The sequence below is a fragment of the Apium graveolens genome, chromosome 1, assembly GCF_009905375.1.
Source record: "Apium graveolens cultivar Ventura chromosome 1, ASM990537v1, whole genome shotgun sequence".
Classification (NCBI taxonomy): domain Eukaryota; kingdom Viridiplantae; phylum Streptophyta; class Magnoliopsida; order Apiales; family Apiaceae; genus Apium; species Apium graveolens.
The window spans coordinates 144,555,971-144,577,361 of record NC_133647.1 but is presented as its reverse complement, the minus strand read 5'-3'; the positions used below and the strand labels follow the sequence as shown (position 1 = coordinate 144,577,361).

At 34.0% G+C, this 21,391-nt stretch overlaps 5 protein-coding genes across 6 annotated transcripts; 2 read left to right on the top strand and 3 right to left on the bottom strand.

Moving 5' to 3' along the window:
• The first annotated feature begins 1,406 nt into the window (after window positions 1-1,406).
• Window positions 1,407-4,035, top strand: LOC141667850 (plastid division protein PDV2). The gene is made up of 2 exons (XM_074474487.1): window positions 1,407-1,763; window positions 3,211-4,035. The coding sequence occupies exons 1-2, from the start codon at window positions 1,515-1,517 to the stop codon at window positions 3,856-3,858; spliced, it is 897 nt and encodes a 298-aa protein (XP_074330588.1). The 5' UTR covers window positions 1,407-1,514; the 3' UTR covers window positions 3,859-4,035.
• Window positions 4,036-4,175: 140 nt separating this feature from the next.
• On the bottom strand, window positions 4,176-5,505 carry LOC141667861 (uncharacterized). The gene has a single exon (XM_074474497.1). The coding sequence runs from the start codon at window positions 5,083-5,085 to the stop codon at window positions 4,354-4,356; it is 732 nt and encodes a 243-aa protein (XP_074330598.1). The 5' UTR covers window positions 5,086-5,505; the 3' UTR covers window positions 4,176-4,353.
• A 1,356-nt stretch (window positions 5,506-6,861) lies between these two features.
• Window positions 6,862-12,599, bottom strand: LOC141667836 (CASP-like protein 5C1). Of its 2 annotated transcripts, XM_074474471.1 has the most exons (5): window positions 12,233-12,599; window positions 10,454-10,679; window positions 8,301-8,502; window positions 7,410-7,548; window positions 6,862-7,306 (listed from the first exon to the last, which is right to left on the bottom strand). In XM_074474471.1, the coding sequence occupies exons 3-5, from the start codon at window positions 8,471-8,473 to the stop codon at window positions 7,112-7,114; spliced, it is 507 nt and encodes a 168-aa protein (XP_074330572.1). In that variant the 5' UTR covers window positions 8,474-8,502; window positions 10,454-10,679; window positions 12,233-12,599; the 3' UTR covers window positions 6,862-7,111. The 2 variants fall into 2 exon arrangements, with proteins under 2 accessions (XP_074330572.1, XP_074330580.1); XM_074474479.1 differs by lacking the exons at window positions 10,454-10,679; window positions 12,233-12,599 and adding an exon at window positions 8,588-8,880.
• A 56-nt stretch (window positions 12,600-12,655) lies between these two features.
• On the top strand, window positions 12,656-15,792 carry LOC141667820 (RING-H2 finger protein ATL65). The gene is made up of 2 exons (XM_074474451.1): window positions 12,656-14,277; window positions 15,489-15,792. Exon 1 carries the CDS (start codon window positions 12,803-12,805, stop codon window positions 14,048-14,050), a length of 1,248 nt encoding a protein of 415 aa, XP_074330552.1. The 5' UTR covers window positions 12,656-12,802; the 3' UTR covers window positions 14,051-14,277; window positions 15,489-15,792.
• A 148-nt stretch (window positions 15,793-15,940) lies between these two features.
• On the bottom strand, window positions 15,941-17,776 carry LOC141667827 (cold-regulated 413 plasma membrane protein 2-like). The gene is made up of 4 exons (XM_074474460.1): window positions 17,442-17,776; window positions 16,797-16,904; window positions 16,638-16,708; window positions 15,941-16,376 (listed from the first exon to the last, which is right to left on the bottom strand). Exons 1-4 carry the CDS (start codon window positions 17,618-17,620, stop codon window positions 16,123-16,125), a joined length of 612 nt encoding a protein of 203 aa, XP_074330561.1. The 5' UTR covers window positions 17,621-17,776; the 3' UTR covers window positions 15,941-16,122.
• Between the last annotated feature and the right edge of the window lie 3,615 nt (window positions 17,777-21,391).

The following is a 21,391-nucleotide window of genomic DNA, read 5'->3' as shown; positions in this document are numbered from 1 at the left end:
GTGCATCTCAAATAGACCGTATGTATTCTATTTTTATCAATTTGACCCCATTGTTAGATTCCTGGTTTCGCCCCTGGATCATTGAATTGAAACTAATATTAAGATCATTACTAAAATTAACAACGAGTATAATCTGTTAATAGTCCTTAATATCTAACGGAATCAATCAATCTTAGTTGATCACTTTAAAAGGTAGACTCCATATCCGAATTTCTTTATATTCCAATGATACTTAAATTTTAACACATCTGTATTTTTAGTCATTAATATTGAGGAAGATTAATAGAAATACATGTCACAGACTTTAATAACAATTTTAATACCGTATTACGAATTTGACACATTAAGTCAACTATAATGACCAAATTGATTCTTAAAATAAATATTTAAGTCGAATTGTGTTTGTCGACTTAGAACATCTCGAATATAATGCGTTTGTTAGCTAAAATATCTAACTCACAAGAAGAAATTTGAACACGTATCTAGTATGTAAAAAAGACTACACCAACACACACAAATCTGTTATACATAAAAATCAGTTACATATATTAAATGACAAGGCATCGTCTATATCAAAATGTCATTTCCTGTTAAAATTTAACCGTTTTGCAACGCCCCAAACCTACACTTTGTACATATACTTTCATATTATAATTTAATAATTTTAATATATATATATATATATGTCTTACTTTTTAATTTTATGTGATGTTAATTGTTAAAATATATTATTATAAACTTAACAAAAAAATTATTATTAACCATATTTATTAATTATATTTATAAAAATTACTAATACTAATAAACTAATATAATAAGGAAATTAGTAAATATTTTGTAATATACAAGTAAAATTTGTTTACTAATTTTTCTCATGTTTAAATATTACAATAATATAGTTGAATTTATTTTTTTATTAATTATATGATTTATTTTTAACTGTCTTAAATTAAAAATAATTAAATTGTTTTATTAATAATAATTCATTCTCAATCCTTGTTATCAAAATATAGCCATTAAAACATAAATGTTGGAACTTGAAAATAATGATCAAAATTATTTATTTAATATAATTTATTATTATAATTAATATTATTGAAATAAAATTTGTTATGAGTCAAACAAATTTTCAACAAACTTAAATAAATTATTTTAGCTAAATTGCTAATGATTTGGGGAGGCTTTTACAAAGTAAATAAATGCAAAGGATTCGTTTCATAAAGAAACAAAGAAATAAAAATGAAATCGAAAAGGAAGAAAATGATTGGATAAAAATTTTGGCAGCATATAATAAAAGAACATAGTCATCTATCTGCTCAACAAAATCTACATGAAACCACAATCACTTAAATATTACCAAATAAATTATAATAAATGTAAAATTATATAATGTGTGCATATATTTTACTAACACCCTAAAAACACACTCTCCTAGCCTCTTTTTGGCGCTTATAAATTAGAATAGGCTGTTTTTTTCTCACTTATCACTTTTTTGTTTTGTTTTTGTTTTCACAATGGATGTAGATGGTATTGGGTTAGTTTTGGCAAGGGCTTGTGAGCTGAGGTCCAAGATTAGTTCTTGTATTCAAAAAACATCAACCCAAATCAATGGAATAACTGAAGAAGAAGATGATGCACAAATGGGTAAAGAAAAGACCCATTTTTCTGGGTCTAATTTAGTGGATAATGAAGGTGTAGATGAGGATCTTTGCAGCATTCAAGATGCATTTGAGTCTCTTGAAACCCAGCTTTCTGCTTTGCAGGTTTGTTTTTTGGTTCAAGCTTTTTAAAGTTTTGATTTTTATGATAACCCTTTGGTAATTCTTGAAAATGGTTGAAATGGTTTGTGTTTGTTTGTGTTTTCCTGGATTGTTTAGGAGATTTTAAGTTGTGATAGGTTATAAAGATGCCATTTTTTTATATTTAATTGATTTATTTGTTGTGCACTTGTGGACTAGCTTTACTTGACAGAAAACAAAGTCATTTTGGCATCTTTCTTGAATTTGTAGAACACAGAGTTTAAGGTTCTTTGTTAAATAAATGTCAACCCTAATTCAAACAATCCTTAGGATTTGATTCAGATGTCTTAGGTTGAATCTGAAAAACCAAGGTCGGATATTAAGTTTGATTGGTGGGGATGAATGCTCAATGTTGCATTGCCTAGTCTTGAAATTTGTACTGTGGCTTTGAGACCTTCCAATTAGGCCTTGTGCCTTAAAACAAAAGTTCTGGTGATATATAAATTTGGCTAGTTTTACGGATGCATACCTGGTGTCCAGAACAAACCATAATTTGCCTGTTAACTTTTTTAATCATTTTAAATTATTCACTGAGATAATCCAATGATAGTACAAGTTAGCAGTTGCGTATTCATCATCTACCTTTTTTCAATGAAGGTATGTCTTAAAGTGAGTAGTTTAATAGTTCAAGACCCTTCCCGTCTCGGTCCGGTGATTGATAGGAATAATTATTCTTAAACAATGTACCAATAAAACCCCCTCAGTTGCAAGTACAGACAACTGTTATGGGTTATACGGTAAAATATCATCTCCTTCAAATCTCTAAGAGGACTGCTCAACTTAAAAATATTAAAACAAGATACGGACGCTCAAAATTCCTCCTTACAACAGTGTCTGTTTGCTTCTTCCTCACCACCTTGTACAGCATTTTGATGGAAACCTTGTCCCTTGTCAATATGCTCCCTGCCTTTTCACACACAATAAACTTTTTTTTTTCATTATTAAATATTGTCAAGCAAGAAAACTGAATTTGAAGTCTTGTTGGCGTGTCCACTTAACCATAAATGGAAGTGGTGAAAGCTGGATTTGAAGTCTTGTTGGTGTGTCTACTTAACCTTATATGGAAGTGGTTTATTATAATTAAGTTTGCTTATGATTGGCTATACAGTATATACCTTTTTATCTTGTTCTGAAGGATGAAAGTCCTGCCCTGTTATGCAAGTTTAAATTTTGGTGTCCGAATTTCCCGTACACTATGTTCAGTATTGCACACTGGACTCTGCTATCTTGCTTGACACTGTACTACACCGTACTATCTATCCGTGTGACTGTTAAATACTTAAATCTAAGTACAATAGAACTGAGAAAAACTTATGTTGACAGAGATATTAGATACCATTTGTATTACTCTTCACTCTTCACATGTCCGCCAATCACTACAAGCCTCTTCATAAATTCTTTTGATGGCCAGGCATTACAACAGCAGCAACATTATGAAAGGGAAACAACACTGGCTGAGATTGATTACAGCCGCCAGAAGTTGCTCAAGAAGTTGAAGGAGTATAGAGGTGAGGACCTAGAAGTTCTAAGGGAGGCTACTGCTTTTGCTAGTGAAACAGTGGAAGACAACAATGATCTTCTTCTTCCTCCATATCCAAGACGGCCCTTTCGTTCTCTAGTTTCTGAGAATGGCTTCCTTTCACGCTTGCCTTCCACATTTACTTATCCTCAAAATGGGTTGACAAATGGTGACCCATCAAATGAAATGGGTGCAACTCTCCAAGATTCTGAAAGACATAAATTGCCATCTGAATCTAAGAGCCGATTTAGACTTTTTATCAACGTGGCAACCAAGACAGTACTTACTCTAGTCAGTGTAGTAGGGTTCTTAAGTTTAGCTGGTTTTGACCCTAAGCTCAGAAAAAGGGATGCTCAATTCAATGTTTCAGGGAGATTTCAAAGGCAAGGGACGGAAGGAAAGACACCAAGGGTTCATTGCCCACCAGGAAAAGTCCTGGTGGTTGAAGATGGTGAAGCTCGATGCCTTGTCAAAGAAAGAGTTGAAGTTCCATTCAAGTCAGTCGATATGACACCCAATGTTAATTACGGGTGCGGATAACATGGTACCTTTATCCTACCATTTGTACATCCAGTTTCTTTTTTCCTGGCGTGATCAAGATATCTTCTTAAATTTTAGAGTCTACGGTTATGTATTAAAAGTTTAAAATTAATGATCTAGTTTTAGAATTATAATCCTGATATTGTTTTGCTTTATTGAAATATTTGTGTTCGTTTAGATCTTTGATAAGTATTATGGTCCCTGTTTTTTTTTGGTTTCAAGTAATCAAAGTGCCTTATGTGGATTTGTGACAATAGTTTTCAGAAGTTTTGACAACGTTGATTGTGGAAGAGTGACAACAAGATAGTGAGGACATATTTAAACCTACAGCATTTTCATTTAGTTACAAAAAATAAATAGACAACCTTAATGTAACACACACACAAACACATTTTTTTCTAAAAAACTCTAACATGCAGTTGTGATCATCAACTTTTATTTTTCCCTAGCCCCAAATTCTCAACTGGTATAGAACTATATTCTAACAGATTTGATCTACTTTGACATCAACGAGCCCACAACTCCAACTATCAGAGTTGTAGGATCTCCAAGAACTGCTGATATAACAAATTGCAAAGCCAAAGCCCCAATCTCGCAACATTTCCTCACTTTTGTTTTGCTTCTCCTATGCTGATTTTGCATTAGTGTCCCCTTCAAACTAGGAATCCCATTTTTCAACCCGTAGAAATTTAACCTACCCCCAAAATATATCTCATGCCATGTTTCAACTAACATCTCCTTCACACAAGCCACATGCAAATTATATTTCTTGCATTTGGACCTGTAACTCCAACTCCTCCTTCCTTTTCTACCACACTTGTGACACGTCGACCTTACCTTCCTGTACAAAAACAACTTCATTTCTCCATCATCAAGCATGGTGGGGAGCATCGCGCAACACGGATGTAGATCATATCCACATAAATGGCAGTGGTAAACAAACCCCATCACGTCTTTTCTGCATGCGTTGCAGTAGCGTGCTTTGGTGCCAGGTGGATGTGCTAAGAATTGGAACGAACATTTGGAGTAGAAAGGATGAAATATCGATGGGGATGTAGGGATTGCACAATACATGTGGAGATCATAGTCACAGATTTTGCATGTGTATTTTGATCCTATTCCAGCTTCTTTGCAGCCATCACATTTGAATGGTGTTTCTGTATACTCGAATTTGATCTTGTGTTGGGGGTGGCTAAAGTGAGATATGAGCTCTTTGGTGTACTTCATGGCTTGTGAGTTTGCAAACAAAAACAATTATAAGGTCACACACATATGTACATACACGTTGCCTATCTCTCTATATATACACCCTATACATGATTGGAGAACTTTAGAATATTTTTCTGAAGGATAGAGATGCCGTATTGTGAGGCATATTAAGAAATATGAGTCAAGATAGGGAGACATGGGGAAGAACAGACACAGAGCATATTAATTGTTTCCATGTTTCACCTGAGAATATATACTAATTTTCAAGATTTTTAGAGCAAATTAATCTAGAAATATCATCATGTTATTAACATATTGTCAAATGCTTAACATTGTATGGTGGACAAATCAACGAGACAGTGTGTGCTTATGCGTGTATTTGGAGATTAGTAGTTACACTCATTACTCATTAAGGACTAATTATGAAGATTCAAGAACATGAAAAATAGATCAGTGTCTACATTACTCCCAAGTTGGGACTTGTGATAGTTGTAAAGATAGGTAGCTATTTATCATATAGTGGCACTTTTATGATTCTATCTGGATGATGTTGATATACATTGTAAAAGGCATCACAATCTTCTATTAAGATAGACATGCATGCATGGCCTAAATATCAATCACTCTGTTTTCACAAAAAAGCAGGGCTGCAATTTGCAAAGAGATGGTTCCGGCAAATTAAATGTATTATATATGTTTCATCTCAAATTCTGCGTTAATTTCAGATTATTAACCAGAGCACCTTGTATAAATCTTTAGCCATTATGATCAGAGATTAATTAATGAGAAAGTAGAGAACTGTTAGAACCAAATGTTCTGCACTTGAACACAAATCGTAGAACATACGGTTCTCATCTCGAGGACAGTTCTCATTTGAATTTGACCCTATACAAATATTATTTTGCTGTCTAGAGTACCAAATACAGAAAAAAGAGAGCTATTGTCCTACTAATAATGTCAGTACATACCTTTTCTTTGGTGTAAAAGGAAACTGAAAATCTTACACGACATGTTTTTACCAAAAGTTGATCATTTCCTTTGCTATTTGTTTGTCTTGTATGAGTGTACAAATTGTGTACCAGAACATTTGGAATAAGTAAAGGAGTGAATGTTAACAAGCAGTATAATGCATGTTAACATCCAGTCATTTGATGCTTGGTATTTGCAAGATGGGAAATTTAAGTAAGGTGAATAATAAATATGGCACCATATTCCAATCCCCCCCCCAACTTGGCTTTATCTATTTATTAGTTTAGTACTGTACTTCAAAAAAAGTGTCAAAAATTTATCCGAAAAAACAGTGTTTGTATGCACTGTCATATATGAATGATGCTCGGGTTCTGCACAGTGAGCTGATTAATAGTGTTAACTGTATAGAAATGATATAATGAGAGTGAAACGCTGAGCTAGATGTATCTATATATGGACTTTTGATGCCAGCAATGAAGATGAAAGCTTTGAAAGCAGGGGCAGAACTAAGGGCCTAAGCTGAAAATTCTAGGAGGAATTCTTTTTATAGAACTATGACTTGGTTAAATCAGTCAAAATTTTACTTTAAGCTATAGTAAGACTCTAAAAACTAGCGATTATCAATTTCAGTCCCAAGTCCAACTATTTTGTAATCATGATTCTGCCCATGTTTGAAAGAGTAACCTGCTCTTGTTTTCATATAACTTTTTTTTATAGGAAAATATGAGGTTAGGACTCTGGACAAATTAAGTGTAGACGTTTAAAAGGTGCTCTCACCATGTTGGTTGAGATCGATGATCGAACTGCAGCAAAGAAGAGATGTCAATATGACTTCAATCAAATTTGTCTGTCTTCGTCAAGAATACTTGAAATACCAGCCATTACTTGGCCCGATAGTGAGCTTAGGCTTTTTAATCCGTACAAGCATGCATGATTATGAAACAAAACTGGGTAGTTTATACTTTCTGAATCAAAATCTCAACTATATACTATACACAAGATTTAAATGCAGATAGAAATGACAAACATCCTAATACTATCCTTTAATTATCTGTACACTCAAAACATTGACAAGTCAAATGCGCGGAAGCAACCATAGATTAAACAGAGATGAAGCCAAAGAAAGGGACCATGAAAGGAAGGCCATTGTAGCAGATAGCTGATATCTGCTACACACTTTCGAAGGGCAATATGGTGCATCTGCTCTCATCAAAAGATCAGCTACGCTAGCTGTCGAGCACGCTCCAGCGAGTGTAAGAATTGATAAAACCTGTCATTTTACAAAAATATAAAAACTAACCGTCAGGTTTTTGAAAGTGACCTAAACTGATATAAATATCAGATTTTTGTGTTTAGTGAGTGAATTTACATACACAATCGCCTATGATGATCATCACTAGTATTGCCATTCCAGATCGACGTATAGGGCATTTAACTAGGACAGAGTATCCATCAATTAGTGCCAAAGTGAAACTCCACGGGATCACCAAGCCCATGATTGTTACCAAAAAGCTGCGAGAAGAGCAAAACTGTATCAAAGAGTAATAAACCAGAAAATGCGCTATTAAGAACAATAGGAAATTGCTGCAACTGAATGTAAGATCTTCAATCATCAAGTAATCTTAGAGTTTCCAATACTCGTATTAACGTAACAAATTACATGATATTAATACTTGCATATGGGTACTACATATGCAAGGTATGGTTTCATACAAAGGGACCTTCGCAAGACTGTCGCGGTGCACTGAGCAAAACCCTTTTAGGTGAATGCTCTCATTTTCTTGACGAACTCTGTTTTTTAACACTAACACTTCAAGTCGACAGATCTTATGAGGAACAAAATAACAAATTTACAAGGAATATTATAATGACAATGTACCTCAAAGCTGTGTACTATATTCTGACACTCTAAACTTAACTCGTCAAAATAATAATTTCTTTATACCTCTCAATTGCAGAAATTTTTATGTACAACAAGGTGTTGAATTCTTAACATTACATGTGTATGGAATGATTTAATGAACAAAATACTTTAAGAAATGACTACAATTTCCTACTGAATTAAAATCCAAAAGCACTAGATCCTACGAGAACTGTCAACAACAGATGTTCATATAAAGTTCCTAGAATTGGATGCATTGGAACCTATGGTCAATGGACATCGACGCGCTTAAGTAGAAGACATTTAATCACAGTATCAGTTAATAGAAATGCAGATAAAGGAACTATAGAAAAATAATAGAAGGATAAATCTCATAAATTACCAGAAAGAGGTATAACTGTAGAATGGAACACCTAGGGACATGAAGAGAAGAGAAGCGGAGGAGAAGATAGTTTGGCCCAGTCTCAAAGCTAAGCTAGCACTGGTTCCAACAGAGCCTGGTACTTCATCCATGGCCATTTTACACTTATCAATTGTGATCCTGTACTGGCACATCCTTATCTGATCAGTTTCCTTCTTGACTTCTGATCACAAAAGCAGCTATTCATCAAACTGATCATATACATAATTTTCAAAATTTTAAGCAACCAAGCACATATAAATGCCTGCCTTCTTGTTTAAGCAATGAATGTAAACCAAGGACAGTGAATATGATTATTTCTAAAATCTAGCTAGTTGTTTTGCTGGAGATATATGGCAGCGAAGGAAGAACTTGGTGAGCACTTTTATTTTGTTCAGAATCAGGCTTTGTACTCTTCCCTTACTTTTAATCAGTAATATAGGATCAAATATTAGTCACTGCTTTGCTTTAGTTTAAAAGTGTGATTGACTGAATGACCTTTAATGTTCTGAATAAGAGCAAAGTAAAGTCGGGATTTTCGCGGAAATATCCTCCCTACTTTATGAATTAGAGGACTAAGGTAAGTTTTGCGTACATCTAAGTCTCCCTTTTTGATTTATTTCACATTATCACAAATTTGGTTAGATTTTAAAATATGAAAAAAGTAATAGACAAAGAAATATTGACCAAAAAACAGAGTCTTTCGTTCAGCATCTTTGGGCTTCTTATTATTTTGGCAGTTGATATGCACCATTCAAAGAGGGTCCCTTATTAAACTGAGTTTGATTGATGCAACTCCAGAGATTAATTTATTAACCAACACTTAAATAAAGCCATGTATAATTTCTATAAATTATTAAAGCATCATCTCATAACTCACTAATGGCTGCTTGTGTGACTCCCATGCAATTCAATCTTACAATCATTATGATTAGCATATATACTCCCAACCATAAAGTTAAAGTTACATTTCTTAGGTGTGTGGTGGTTGATAAACATATTTTCATTCCTTAGGGCAAATCCAATAGTGATCAAAAGATCCAAATTTGGGGCAGATTATCCAAAATTTCATTCCAACAGTGATCCAAATTTGGATCAGTGAACATAACTGATCCAAATTTGGATAACTTGATTTAATATAAAATAATGGTTTGTTATTTGTAGTTTACGAGATTTTAAATTGATTTTTGATTATTTAATTATATAATTAATAATAGAATATAATTAATAGTTAACAAAATTTATTTTATAATAAAACTTAAAATAATGAGAAAACATAATTTCATTAAAATTTAAAAATAAAAAATAAAGAGACACATATCACACTTAGAGATGCATTTGAGCGTTTGTGGAAAGAATATACTAATTCGGAAAATTAGTGTGTTACGATGATATTTTGTATGTTAATTATTGCAATAAATGTGTTTTTCGTGAATTAAGTGCACAATTTTAATATTTTTATGTGTATTAATTTTTTTTGATTTGATTAATTTATGAAATGTTATATAAATTGTTAATAATGATTAAATGATAAATTTAAGATAAAATTGCTTAATATGATATTTATATATTATTATATGTAAAAAGTAATTTGGATCAAATATTTGGATCACACTGTTGGAGTTGGTCAGAAATTTGGATCAGTATTTGGATCAGTTGGTGATCCAAATTTGGATTTTTGGATCACAACTGTTGGAGATGACCTCGAGGTATAAAGTACCAAAATTTGAGATAATAAAGAAAGATGAACAATGAGAAGATGACAACCAATGCACTTGCCCCATCTTTCACTTCATAGTTCATACTATTGAGGAATATTAAAGATCTGGTGGAGCTTAGCTACTAAAGGACCACTTAAGGGAAAAAAGGCGAAATTTCAAAAGAGAGAAAGGATAACAAATAATAGCAACCTAACATATGTTCAACAGGTTTGGAATTTAATTTAAAACACAACTAACATTTCTGGAATTTTAATTACTTGAGAAATTAGCTAGTTATCCATGAATAAGAGGTTAAATCAAGTTGTCGTATGTATTCTTCCGCCTCCCTTTGTGATTAATAAGGCAATAAATAGGACATTCGAGAAGACACCGCTTATAAGGGAAACAATATTAATAATCAGAAACACTACTTACTCGTTTAAGATAGCAGCATGAAAATGAACGACATATTTCTTCTGATCAGAGCTTCAGGCAAGTTGCACAAATATCCAAAAGTTGCAACTTGGAAGTAGCTTCTGTACATGGTATGCCAAAAGAAAAGATTGTTGGATAGGGAAGTCAAAAAACAAATACAGTAAGAGGTATTCATGTTCCATTTCCCAGGTGTTGCTTATTTCCAAGAACACCTGCATACCTGACACTGACAGACAAAAATGCATTTTAATTAATCAAATGACAAAATGAAAGGCAAAAGTTACAGAAGAAGTTCATGCTGTAGCAAAATGCCAAAATCCTACATGATTTGTGTAATTCTTTTAGGTACATACACCAAACAAGATACAGAATAGCCTAAGTATTAAAGAACAAGATCTATATTCACAGTTCCTATAAGAATCCTATTTATTGTCATCAATAGTAGTAATTATATTAATTAATAAGTCTAGAGGACTATCAGAGGATACCCAAATTATAGTCAGTTCCATGTTTAAGCATAGGTTTGGAATATTTCTTATTTTGTTTACAGAAACCTAACACTGGATTAGAGAAAACCTAACCGAATACCAGATTTTTCTATAACCAAGTACTTTAAGACTTTAAGTAACCAGGACACGCAGAACAGTTTTTTTTTTTTTTGCGTATTTAAATAATTGTAATTTTATTTCGCAGACTGTTTCTATATCCTTGTCCATTCCAGCAATGGCTGAAAAAAAAACTTTTTGAGAAGGGGATCATACAGCTATGATATGGAGGTTCCTCGGGGAAAACCTAAGATTATACATAATTCTTTTGATACATGTTATTTCAGTATCAGAAAAACACACTCCTTTTAATCTGGTATGCCAACTGCCAAGTTTCTTAGACAAGGCGGAAACTTGTTTTCTTGCCTCGTCTGTAATCTTATAGTTCTATTTTTAATTACCTGGTGTGCTTTTTTATTGATAAAGGAGCGCAAACGATTAAGTTCCAATGGATGCAAATCCATTAAGAGGATGCACCATAAAACATGATATGCCAAATTTCAAGTTTGGTAAAAATTACTCACATTTTGTAACAGCTAACATGACAACTTGATATAACATCAAGTCCCTTCTATTTTTTTCAAAGACATGGAAAACACTGCCATAAGATCATTCTACAAACGACAAAGTTTCCACCATGTGAACGATCTAACGAAAGATGAAAGAGGCTAAGACAAGCTTTCACATATTTTTTTGCTACTGTAAGGTTAGAACTCATATCAATCTTCATCATTAATCATATTTTATAAGAAATTACAATCTAGCAGCCAAATTATGATCGCATACATGCACTGCACAGACATGACTACTTTCTGGACTACCTTGACATTGTTCTTTCCATTTTTATGACTGACTTATTTTACAGCCAACAAAAACCGGAAATAATGCAATAATTTCACCTAATCATGCAAGCCTAGCTAAATCTCTCCACTCCAAAACCTTAAAGCACAGAAGAATTCCAGTAATTTTCCAGTCCCTAACTTGGATGATTTAAGCAAAAACCCTAATATTAACATTACGTGCCTAATCAAGCTATGAATCATGATTTCCCAAGTAATTTGAATGAAACATCAAGCCTCATAATTACTAGCATGTTATATTTTTCCTAGCTTACAAATTAACCTTAAGAGAATAATCAAGGTTGAAATATATCACGAAGAAACAAAAAAGATCAACAGAGGCAAGTAGGCAACAACTAACAACAATCAAACAAATTGATAATAGAGATAATTACCTTAGAATTAAAACTGAAGCTTGAGTTGTTGATTTTGTAACCTTTTGTTAAGAAAAATAGTGCAAAATATGGTCCTGACATGCTTGCATGGATCATCTGAAGCTGTTTCATTGCTTCTTCTTTATCAGGCTTCTTCCTAAACCTTCCCGGAAACATATTATTTTCTCACAACTAAATTTTAAACCCTAAAAAATTAATCAGATGCATGAATATATTACATGATCAAAACATTGTCCCCCAATATTATTCGTGGGCCGGATCCTACTTTCAACATATAGGCCCAATTCAAGATTACCAGCCCACTAAAACTTCAAAAACTACGGCATCCTACAATTAACACAAGAAACACAACTACAACAACATACTCGCTTCCCCAGCTCTCCAAACTCAGAGTTCTTTCTTAATACACACAATTTGACCATACCCAACTAATCACCGCCCGCCACGTGTAAACTCCACTACAAACTTCCACACTGACCAAAAGTCAAACTTGCTCACATCACATGTCAATCTCTCATCTCACTTGACATTACAAACTCAACTCACTCCAAACTCCTCCCTTCTCTTCCCATGCCCTCTAAACCCCTCCACTCCATCATGTTCAAAACATCCCCCTCTCCCTCCCCTTCCCCCTCTCCCGGGCCGCGAGCAACACTTAACTCCAACAATAATACGATATTGTCCTCTCCGTCCCCCTCCCCCACACCTTCACAAATCCAATCATCAACTGCCACATCATCATCACCACCATCACAACAACCAGTAAAATTCACCCCACCACTAATCGCAATGGTAGCGATCGTCGCAACAGCTTTCTTACTAATAACCTACTCTCGTCTCCTCTTTCGAAAATTCCTCCATTTTCGCGCCAAATTTCGTCGATACCGCCGCCGCCGTCGCTTCATCACTTCATACAACCCGTCCTCCGCCGGCGACAACACCGTCGAATCTCCGCCGTATATTTCCGATCTCATAGACAACTACCAAATCTTCTCGCCTTACGGTCTCGATGACACGACGATCAAAACAATTCCGTTAACAATCTACACACGCAAGAGCAGCTCTCACGAATGCGCAGTTTGTTTACTCGAATTCGAAGAAAGTGAATATATACGTACACTTCCTGTATGTAATCATACATTTCACGTCGATTGTATTGATATTTGGTTACGATCACACGCCAATTGTCCGTTATGTAGAACTGGAATATTTCGTCCCAGCTCTCCGTTTGTTCCGGTTATGGCAGCGAGAATTAGGCCAAGTCTCGACGAGATTATTGTCGAAAGCGCGATTCTGGAGACATTAACAGAAACACCGCCTGATTACGAAACAAATGTAGGGGAAATTACAGTTGATTTATCAGGAAATGATTTATCGGAAGATAGATTAATTCGTCGTAATTTTTTATTAAAACGTTCGTATTCTTTTGGATTTGAGCGGAATTTAGGTTCCGAAAGATTAATGAACGAGCCTCCGATGACTTCTCCGTGGCGATACCGAAGAAGCGGAGGCTTGTGGAGTGCTAAACGTCCTTCACCATTTAGTACATTAACGAAACACCGCGTATTTTCGTTAAGGTACTATAGAGGAATGAAATCTCCGTTTTTCCGCCAAAAAGGTTCTTCTGGCGGCGGAGTATTTCCAATGACGGAGTCAAGGTACGGTTGCGGGAGCTCGCGAAGGAGAAAGTCTTTCGCGAGCCCCATATTTATAAGATCATCGGAACGGAGGACTGTTCTATCTTCATCTTCGGAGAGTCGGTTACGGTGCGGGGATCCCGAGGCATTGTTATCACCGGAGAGGTATAATCGAAGGTGAAAAAACACGACACGTGTCATTTGGAGCATTAAATGATCGGAGTAAATGGTAGGTGGGGAGAAGGGGGCAATTAATGGAGGGATCGATGCAGAAGAGGAGGGTGCATGTGAAGAATTAATGAGGAGCAGGTCAGCGAGATTTAATTGTTGAGAGAGAGAGAGAGTTGAAGATGAAGAGGATGCATTTATTAATATGGAGGACAGGTTCTTCAGGTTTTGTACAATGCAGTAAGTCATATTTTCACATTCTATAAGTATTGTATGTATGTATAGGGTATGTAGTAGTCATGGAACTGATGAACTGCAAACGTCTATGCTATTTACAAAATTGTGCAAGATAAATGTTTGCTCTTGATCAGTTCCAATGAGGATGTAATGATATGATAAAGTCTGAAATATTTAATATATGCACTATATGATTGTTGGATTTTTGTTAATGATTTTGTTGTTGTTGTTTATTCGGATTTTTTGGGGGGAAATTTGCCATAACCGAGTATAGTTGTAAAATTAATCTTGCACATGTTATGAGTTATGTTTTTAGAAATATCATGTTCAAAAAAATTAAGCTTGTTCTTTAAAACAGAATCTAGGGACGTTTATTGTTATTTAGTTTGTAACTTGACTATCGACTTAGTGAAGCAAGTAACAATAAGGAAATTATGGATGCTAAACGAATATTTAGATTAAAATGTGGTAAGTTAATTTAGAGAGTTTTGGGGGTGAGGGCAGAGGAGCACGGTGCATTCATAAATAGTGAAATAGGGAATGGCAGTCTATGGTATAGCAAAATTGAACATGGTTTTCCCCACAGCCTGTTGTCTACATTGCTTGCTTCAGCTTATCTTTCTGATTCCAATGCTATGAGAAAAATTTATCCAGAAAAAAGAAGCGTTGTAGGGTCCAAACACTGTCTTCGTAACTTTATTCAAATTTAGTCACTACATTCCAGTTTTGAAATTTTTGTTAACAGCATGATTATGTCCACTGTTTCATTAGGATCGCCTCATTTCACACTCACAAAATCAACTAGGTTTATATTTTAATCGTTTTTTTGGCGCTGTAATCAGATTTGTTTGCTAAAACTACAACGATAGACGTTACAAATGGGGGATTCATATGCATGCATGGTCCTAGCAAACCACTAAGACAGCAATAGTTGTATCACTTCTACTTTATCTCCTCCTTTTTGCGTTCAATCTTGGTCCTAATAATCATTCTTTTTTGTTTTTATACACCCCCAACTTTAGCGACTTGAAAATTCTAGCCTCTTCCAAACATTCTTTGACTAGCTGTACTACGTATATAACTATTTTTACAACCATTTTTAAAGAAAATCCATTTTATTACGAACTTTTTTTTACTCCCTTTGTGAACATAGGTTTTTTAAATTTATAAACAAAATAATAATATTTTTAACCAGAATTTTTATATTGTTGAAGGTGATGTGAAACAGGAGGTGAAGTTGTTGAGTGGGCTTTGTGGCCCACGACGGCCATCTACTTTTTGCACTATGAGTGAAAAACAGCAATTTAAACAAGGACATGGGCCCAACTCAAGATATCTTCTTATGATATACTACTACTAATATTTACCAAAGCTGTCTATCAAATGTGAACTGTGTGTTTCTTGTGTTTCATCTTATTGCTTATAAACACGATGTTGCTAATCAACAGATCTCGTTGCCTTGTGGCGATGAGTGTATACACTATCTCTAGTGTTGTAAAATCTGGGAATTATATTTCAGTATCTTGCAAACAAGGATGATAAAAGCAATTATGGGCAGCTAAGTATCTTGTTAGAGTTGTAGGCCCATATATGCAGCTGTTCTGAATGATTCTATGAGTACAACATCATGTTACAAACTTCCAATAATGAACCATAACAATAATCATTTTACGAACAGAAATCAGCCTAAGCTGTTGATTTATTACACTCAACCAATAGTAAAATTCACCAGCAACATAAAACAGGAGATGCATTAACTGGAATAAACATATATGGGTGTGTGTGTGTGTGTGTGTGTGTTTCATAAATACAGAACGTTTTAAGAAATTGCAAGCTGCGATATAACATTTACAGTAGTATGAGTACAAGAGACCAGACTGGGTACACCAACAAAAGGATGATGCCTACTGAGTTTGAAACGCCATGGCTCTTTGTAAATGAATTCCTAAATCCTCCTGATGCACGTATGTGTTCTTGCAACAGGTAACATCCAATGGCAAGACATATCGCTACGCCAATCCAGTCATTCCTTATGGTGTCTGCAAGCAAGCTAGGCGATACCACAAGGATAAGGATCAATGCACCTGGCATTTCTAGAGAACCTGCAATTCAGTTTACAATAATGGTCAGGCATGCCAAATTGTTTCATCAGAAATTGCTCTGGTTACATTTTATAGAATAGAACAATTGGCTGTTACACTCGGGATAACATAATTAACTACCATCGTCAAGTATTTATCTGTCTAGACTCTAGTTGTCATGTGACATTCCAAGCCAGAGACAGGTAATCATAATTTTTACTACATCAATAACATTAGAATGATTAAAAGGAGAGGTAATGCAGTTGTTCAGCAGGATCTTACTTGGGACGCGATCAGGGAAGAACAGGCGCAATACTACAGCAACAAAGGCAATCCATTTACCAATTTCTCCCCTGCATTCAAAAAGTTTGAATGATAAGTTCAATAAGACCATTATCAAAGAATTAAATGAGAAATCAACAACAATTGAAGGATAATCACCTGAACAAGTTAAAGATTATTGAAGGAAGAGTCAGGAAGATGTAAGGAACAAGAAGTGCTGTTAAAATCTTGGTTCTCCAGTTGGTTCTATCCAGGATCAACAGATAACTACAAAACAACGGTTTATTTTTGTTGCTGAGTTTTTATTTTCACGAGATCAAGATTATATAATACAGCAAAAGAAACAAATGATACTTATCACAGTTATCAATAACAAATTATGCATATGCAACACAGAACCAAGCATGAATCACAAATCAAGCTTTTAACTTAATTTCAGCAAGTCATCAAATTATAATTAACTGGATAAATCAGAACCCCTAAATTCAATCTGATTCTGATACTCTTGCAGAATATAGATTATATTGGATCAAATATTACCAAGTCATATGGATGAAGATTAATATCAAAGTCAACCCAAATTACAGGGATTAAACCAACACATAAACATTGGTACAACACATGATACTCATAGCTCATCATATAGCTATCATTTTTACAAATGCATACAACATTTTGAGCAAGCATAATCTTCAATCTACGTCAACAATATATACACCAAGAATGATCAAACAATTCACTATAAACATATAGCAACACACACACACACACTATGATATAAATAATGCATGTGTTTAATCTTACATAGCTGCAAAAGAGGCAACCCATGCAAGAAAAGAAGTCCCAAATCCAAAGCCACCAAGCTTGATAGCATGGTTAGCCAGTTTTTTAGCAACTTCACCTAGCTCTTTAAAGTCAGAACTAAGAACTTCACTAGCCATTGTATCAGTTTTCATTGCAATATAACTTCTGCTCTGCCTCATGACCTTTTCTTGTTTATTTGACAATTCCAAGAAAATTTATACCATTCAATCAAATCAATACCTATGTAATTTGTTGTATATTATATAGTCTTAAAAATAAGATCTTTGACACAATTTGCAATTTTATTATTTGAAAATCAATCAAGCTGTTTTCATGAATAGTCTAAAGAAAGAATATAACATGGCCTGCTCATGTTGGCTGTAAGCCTGTAACAATGTATGCGCCACGTGTACCCAATAATTGTAGATAGGAGGTTTGATTTAGCAGTCATCCTCTGCCACGTGTCAATAAAGTTAGTTCCGTGCGGTAGAGTGCAAATTTTGTAATAATAGTAGTTCTATAGGTGATTATGCGACCAATTTGATTACGCAAGTAGTTAAGAATTCCCAAATTAATTAAACTAAATAACCTAATTTATAAATTTGGTCTATGGTCATAAATGAAGAAATTTAAACAACTTTGCAGTTTGTGAGTTGAAAATACCAAGTGCAGTAACAAATAATAAGTTTTCTTGAAAGTTTGTATGGAACTACAAAACATTGTGATCGAGTATCTGGATAAATTTAAAAACTTGCTATGTATTTGAACAGTTTTTCTAGTGTGTGCCTAAGGGCACATGCTAACAATCCGTATTTGATGAGTTGTCAAAATTTTATTGGTGGAGATTTTTGTACATGCACGGGGTCCATCATTATTAATAAGCTCCCTACCAATAAAATTTTGACAACTTATCAGACACGGATTCCTAGCATGTGCCCTTGGGCACACACTAGAAAATTCGGTATTCGAATAATTGCATGTCCAATCCAAGCAGGAGACAAGAAGCTATAAAAATGCCAAATTAGTCCTCCTGTCTGAAAATGTGAATTTTAGCCCTACATTATCAAGTCATGTTTGAATCATATTTGAATAAGCGAATATTATATACGTGCCATAAGTGATGCATATTATGCATGCTTTTCGCGAGAACTTTTTGAACAATTTTAAATCACTCAAAATGACTAAAAGATAAATAAGATATCTAAATTTTTTTCTTAACACCGAAAAATGCTAATGTTCAAGTTATATCACACATTAAAATGAAAATTAGGTTTCCATTAATTTATATAGCACGACACCGACATTCTTTACTTCATTTTTATATTATATTATGTTGTTCTTTTTACATAATTAATACTCATTTAAAGATATTTACAGTTTGGTTATCTTCTTTCTATCGACAGCAATCATTATCTTCATCTTAACTCTTGTCTCAGTATGGTTATCTTCTTTCTACCAACAGCAATCGTTATCTTCATCTTAACACTTGTCTCAGTTTGGTTATCTTCTTTCTACCGACAACAATCGTTATCTTCATCTTAACTCTTGTCTCCGTGTACATTCCTGCATGGCCAAAAAATTAAATCATTCTCATGTAGAGATGCACAAAAAGCCCATCGGGCCGAATTTTGACCGTGCCTTAAAAAACCCGCGTTTTGACTAGGCCAGACTTTCCGAACTTTGACTTTGATCGTGCCGGGTTGGGCCGGGTATTCGGAAAATGTCAGAGCCCGTTTGGGCCCTCGAGACGGGTCTCACCGGGCTTTTTTTCGGGCCGGATCGGATCGGGCAGGGTTTTTTTCTAATTTACATGAGATCGAATTTTATTAGAAATTTCGAAGACTACATATATTAGCAACTAGATCATCGTAAAATTGTATTAGTTTGCATGAAATATTTTATGAAAACATTACTCCGTTGAAAACATTTAAGTTTGGAAAAAAATAAACATGTTATAGAATAATATGTTTTATCAATATTATCCAAATATATTAAGTGTACTTACTATATTTTATTTCATTAATTCTGCAATAAAGTATATTAATAATATTATTAATCACGAATATGTAAATATATATGTGTTTAAAGTATTATTTATATTTATAGTAAATGTAAATTCATAAATATATACGAAAATATATTAGAATAATCAGATTTTAACGGGGCTTTTTCGGGCTTTTAATCAGGCCGGGCCAAAAACCGGGTCGTGCCAAAACCCGGGATTTTAACCGGGCCGGGCTGGGCTTTTTCTAAAAATATAGGGTCCGTTGAGACCCTTAGCTTGGGCCGGGACCGGGTCGGGCTTGACCGGGTTTTGACCGGATCGGGTCGGGCCAGATGTTCGGGCCTAGGCTTTTTGTGCATCCCTATACTCATGTATTAATTGTGCTATACCCATTTTTTGATTTTCTGCTTGGTGGTTATCAATTATTCTCTCTGGAGTCAATCATCATTTTCTGACATGTCATTAAATTTTTACAAACATACCAATTTTAGGAAAATGATTATAAAAAGTCTTTTTTATTTTCACTTACGGAAACTTGTAGAAAATAATTTGAAGGGTTTAGGATTCTCGGTTTATTATCCTTCCATTGTTTTTGTTATTTCTGAATAGATGTTGATTTGCTTAGTGCTTGTTGAGACCATTTTGAAAAACGAAATCGTTTTAGTAGATGTTCGAGTTCATTTTTCAATCTTCAAAGAAATTATCTTCTCCACCACAGTAGTTATGTCCAGGTATTTGAGAAATGTTAAATGCATTTGAAATTAGGTAAGTCCTAGGTAAATAATGTCATGGGCTCATGTTTGTCTCAACCTAATTTTTTAAATTATGTCATCAATTTTTTTTAATTAAAATTTTTACACTTTTTATATATTGTGCACATACACACACAAGTCTGGAGTCTTTCGGTAAACAACCTCTTCATTCTTATGAATAAGAGGAAGGCTGCGTACATCTTACCCTCCCAGACCCTGCGAAAACGGGATATGCTGGATATGTTTGGTTTGGATTTGAAGCTACACGAATGTAGCAGAAAATTGGGTCATCCAATCACATGCTAATTTTATATTTTCACTGGGTCTGGACTCTTAAATAATTAATTCGTTATGATAGTAAATAATTTATTTGACAGAATAATAATTTGAGTCAATTATGGATTAATATTAACGGAATTAATTAATTAACATAGTTTTAATTAATTAATAAAGTAGCACACAAATTTTGTTATCTTATATATCCATTACTAAGCGTAGGGTTTCATGATCCAAAAAAACTCTAACCGCTCTCTCTTCTCTTTGCCTTCGTCGGTGATAATTTTTTACTCATCTCAAATTCGCTGACACGCTAATTCACTACAGTTCAATTTATTCTGGAAAGTGATTCGGTGGCACATATGATTAGGATTCATATGTTTTAAGAAGACAGTCACACAAATAACTCGAGTTTTCTTTGATTCTTGTCTCCTTAATTTTAATTTGTTGTATTACTACTTGTTTACACCGATCTATTATTCACACACGAACACGATTATTTTGTTGTTTGTTTTCACGTGTTATAAAATAACAAGTTCAAGGAATACGAGAGATGGGAACCAACTTTCGATTTAAATAAAATCGATCTGACTTTATTCATCTTTTTTTAAGATAAGCAGCTTTATTCATCTTTACTCAATTCCTTGTACCATCATTAAAAAAACTAATTTAAGAGATGGCTCTTAGTATTTTAGTTATTTTTTACTTATTCAGTGCGTCGAATCAATCGAGTACTCTGTTAGAGCACTTATGTTTAATCACTCCTCTGATCCGAATTTTGAGTAATCGAGTTTAAAAATAACTAGTTTACTAAGCCACGCTTTACAGCGGTCTTCTAAAATAATTTTTCATCTTTTTTTTTCTTTTTTTTATTTCTTATCTAATCTTGATCATTTGAGAATTATGAATAATAAATA

What these genes read in the sequence shown, in the direction of transcription:
- LOC141667850 (XM_074474487.1), top strand. Translation starts at nt 1,515, where the DNA reads ATGGATGTAGATGGTATTGGGTTAGTTTTGGCAAGGGCTTGTGAGCTG. An exon ending in CCCAGCTTTCTGCTTTGCAG is followed by an intron (nt 1,764 to 3,210) that starts GTTTGTTTTTTG and finishes TTTGATGGCCAG; the next exon opens with GCATTACAACAGCAGCAACA.
- LOC141667861 (XM_074474497.1), bottom strand. Translation starts at nt 5,085, where the DNA reads ATGAAGTACACCAAAGAGCTCATATCTCACTTTAGCCACCCCCAACAC.
- LOC141667836 (XM_074474471.1), bottom strand. Translation starts at nt 8,473, where the DNA reads ATGTGCCAGTACAGGATCACAATTGATAAGTGTAAAATGGCCATGGAT. An exon ending in TACAGTTATACCTCTTTCTG is followed by an intron (nt 7,549 to 8,300) that starts GTAATTTATGAG and finishes CTCTTCTCGCAG; the next exon opens with CTTTTTGGTAACAATCATGG. An exon ending in TGATCATCATAGGCGATTGT is followed by an intron (nt 7,307 to 7,409) that starts GTATGTAAATTC and finishes GTAAAATGACAG; the next exon opens with GTTTTATCAATTCTTACACT.
- LOC141667820 (XM_074474451.1), top strand. Translation starts at nt 12,803, where the DNA reads ATGCCCTCTAAACCCCTCCACTCCATCATGTTCAAAACATCCCCCTCT.
- LOC141667827 (XM_074474460.1), bottom strand. Translation starts at nt 17,620, where the DNA reads ATGAGGCAGAGCAGAAGTTATATTGCAATGAAAACTGATACAATGGCT. An exon ending in GTTGCCTCTTTTGCAGCTAT is followed by an intron (nt 16,905 to 17,441) that starts GTAAGATTAAAC and finishes GTTGTTTTGTAG; the next exon opens with TTATCTGTTGATCCTGGATA. An exon ending in ATAATCTTTAACTTGTTCAG is followed by an intron (nt 16,709 to 16,796) that starts GTGATTATCCTT and finishes TTTTGAATGCAG; the next exon opens with GGGAGAAATTGGTAAATGGA.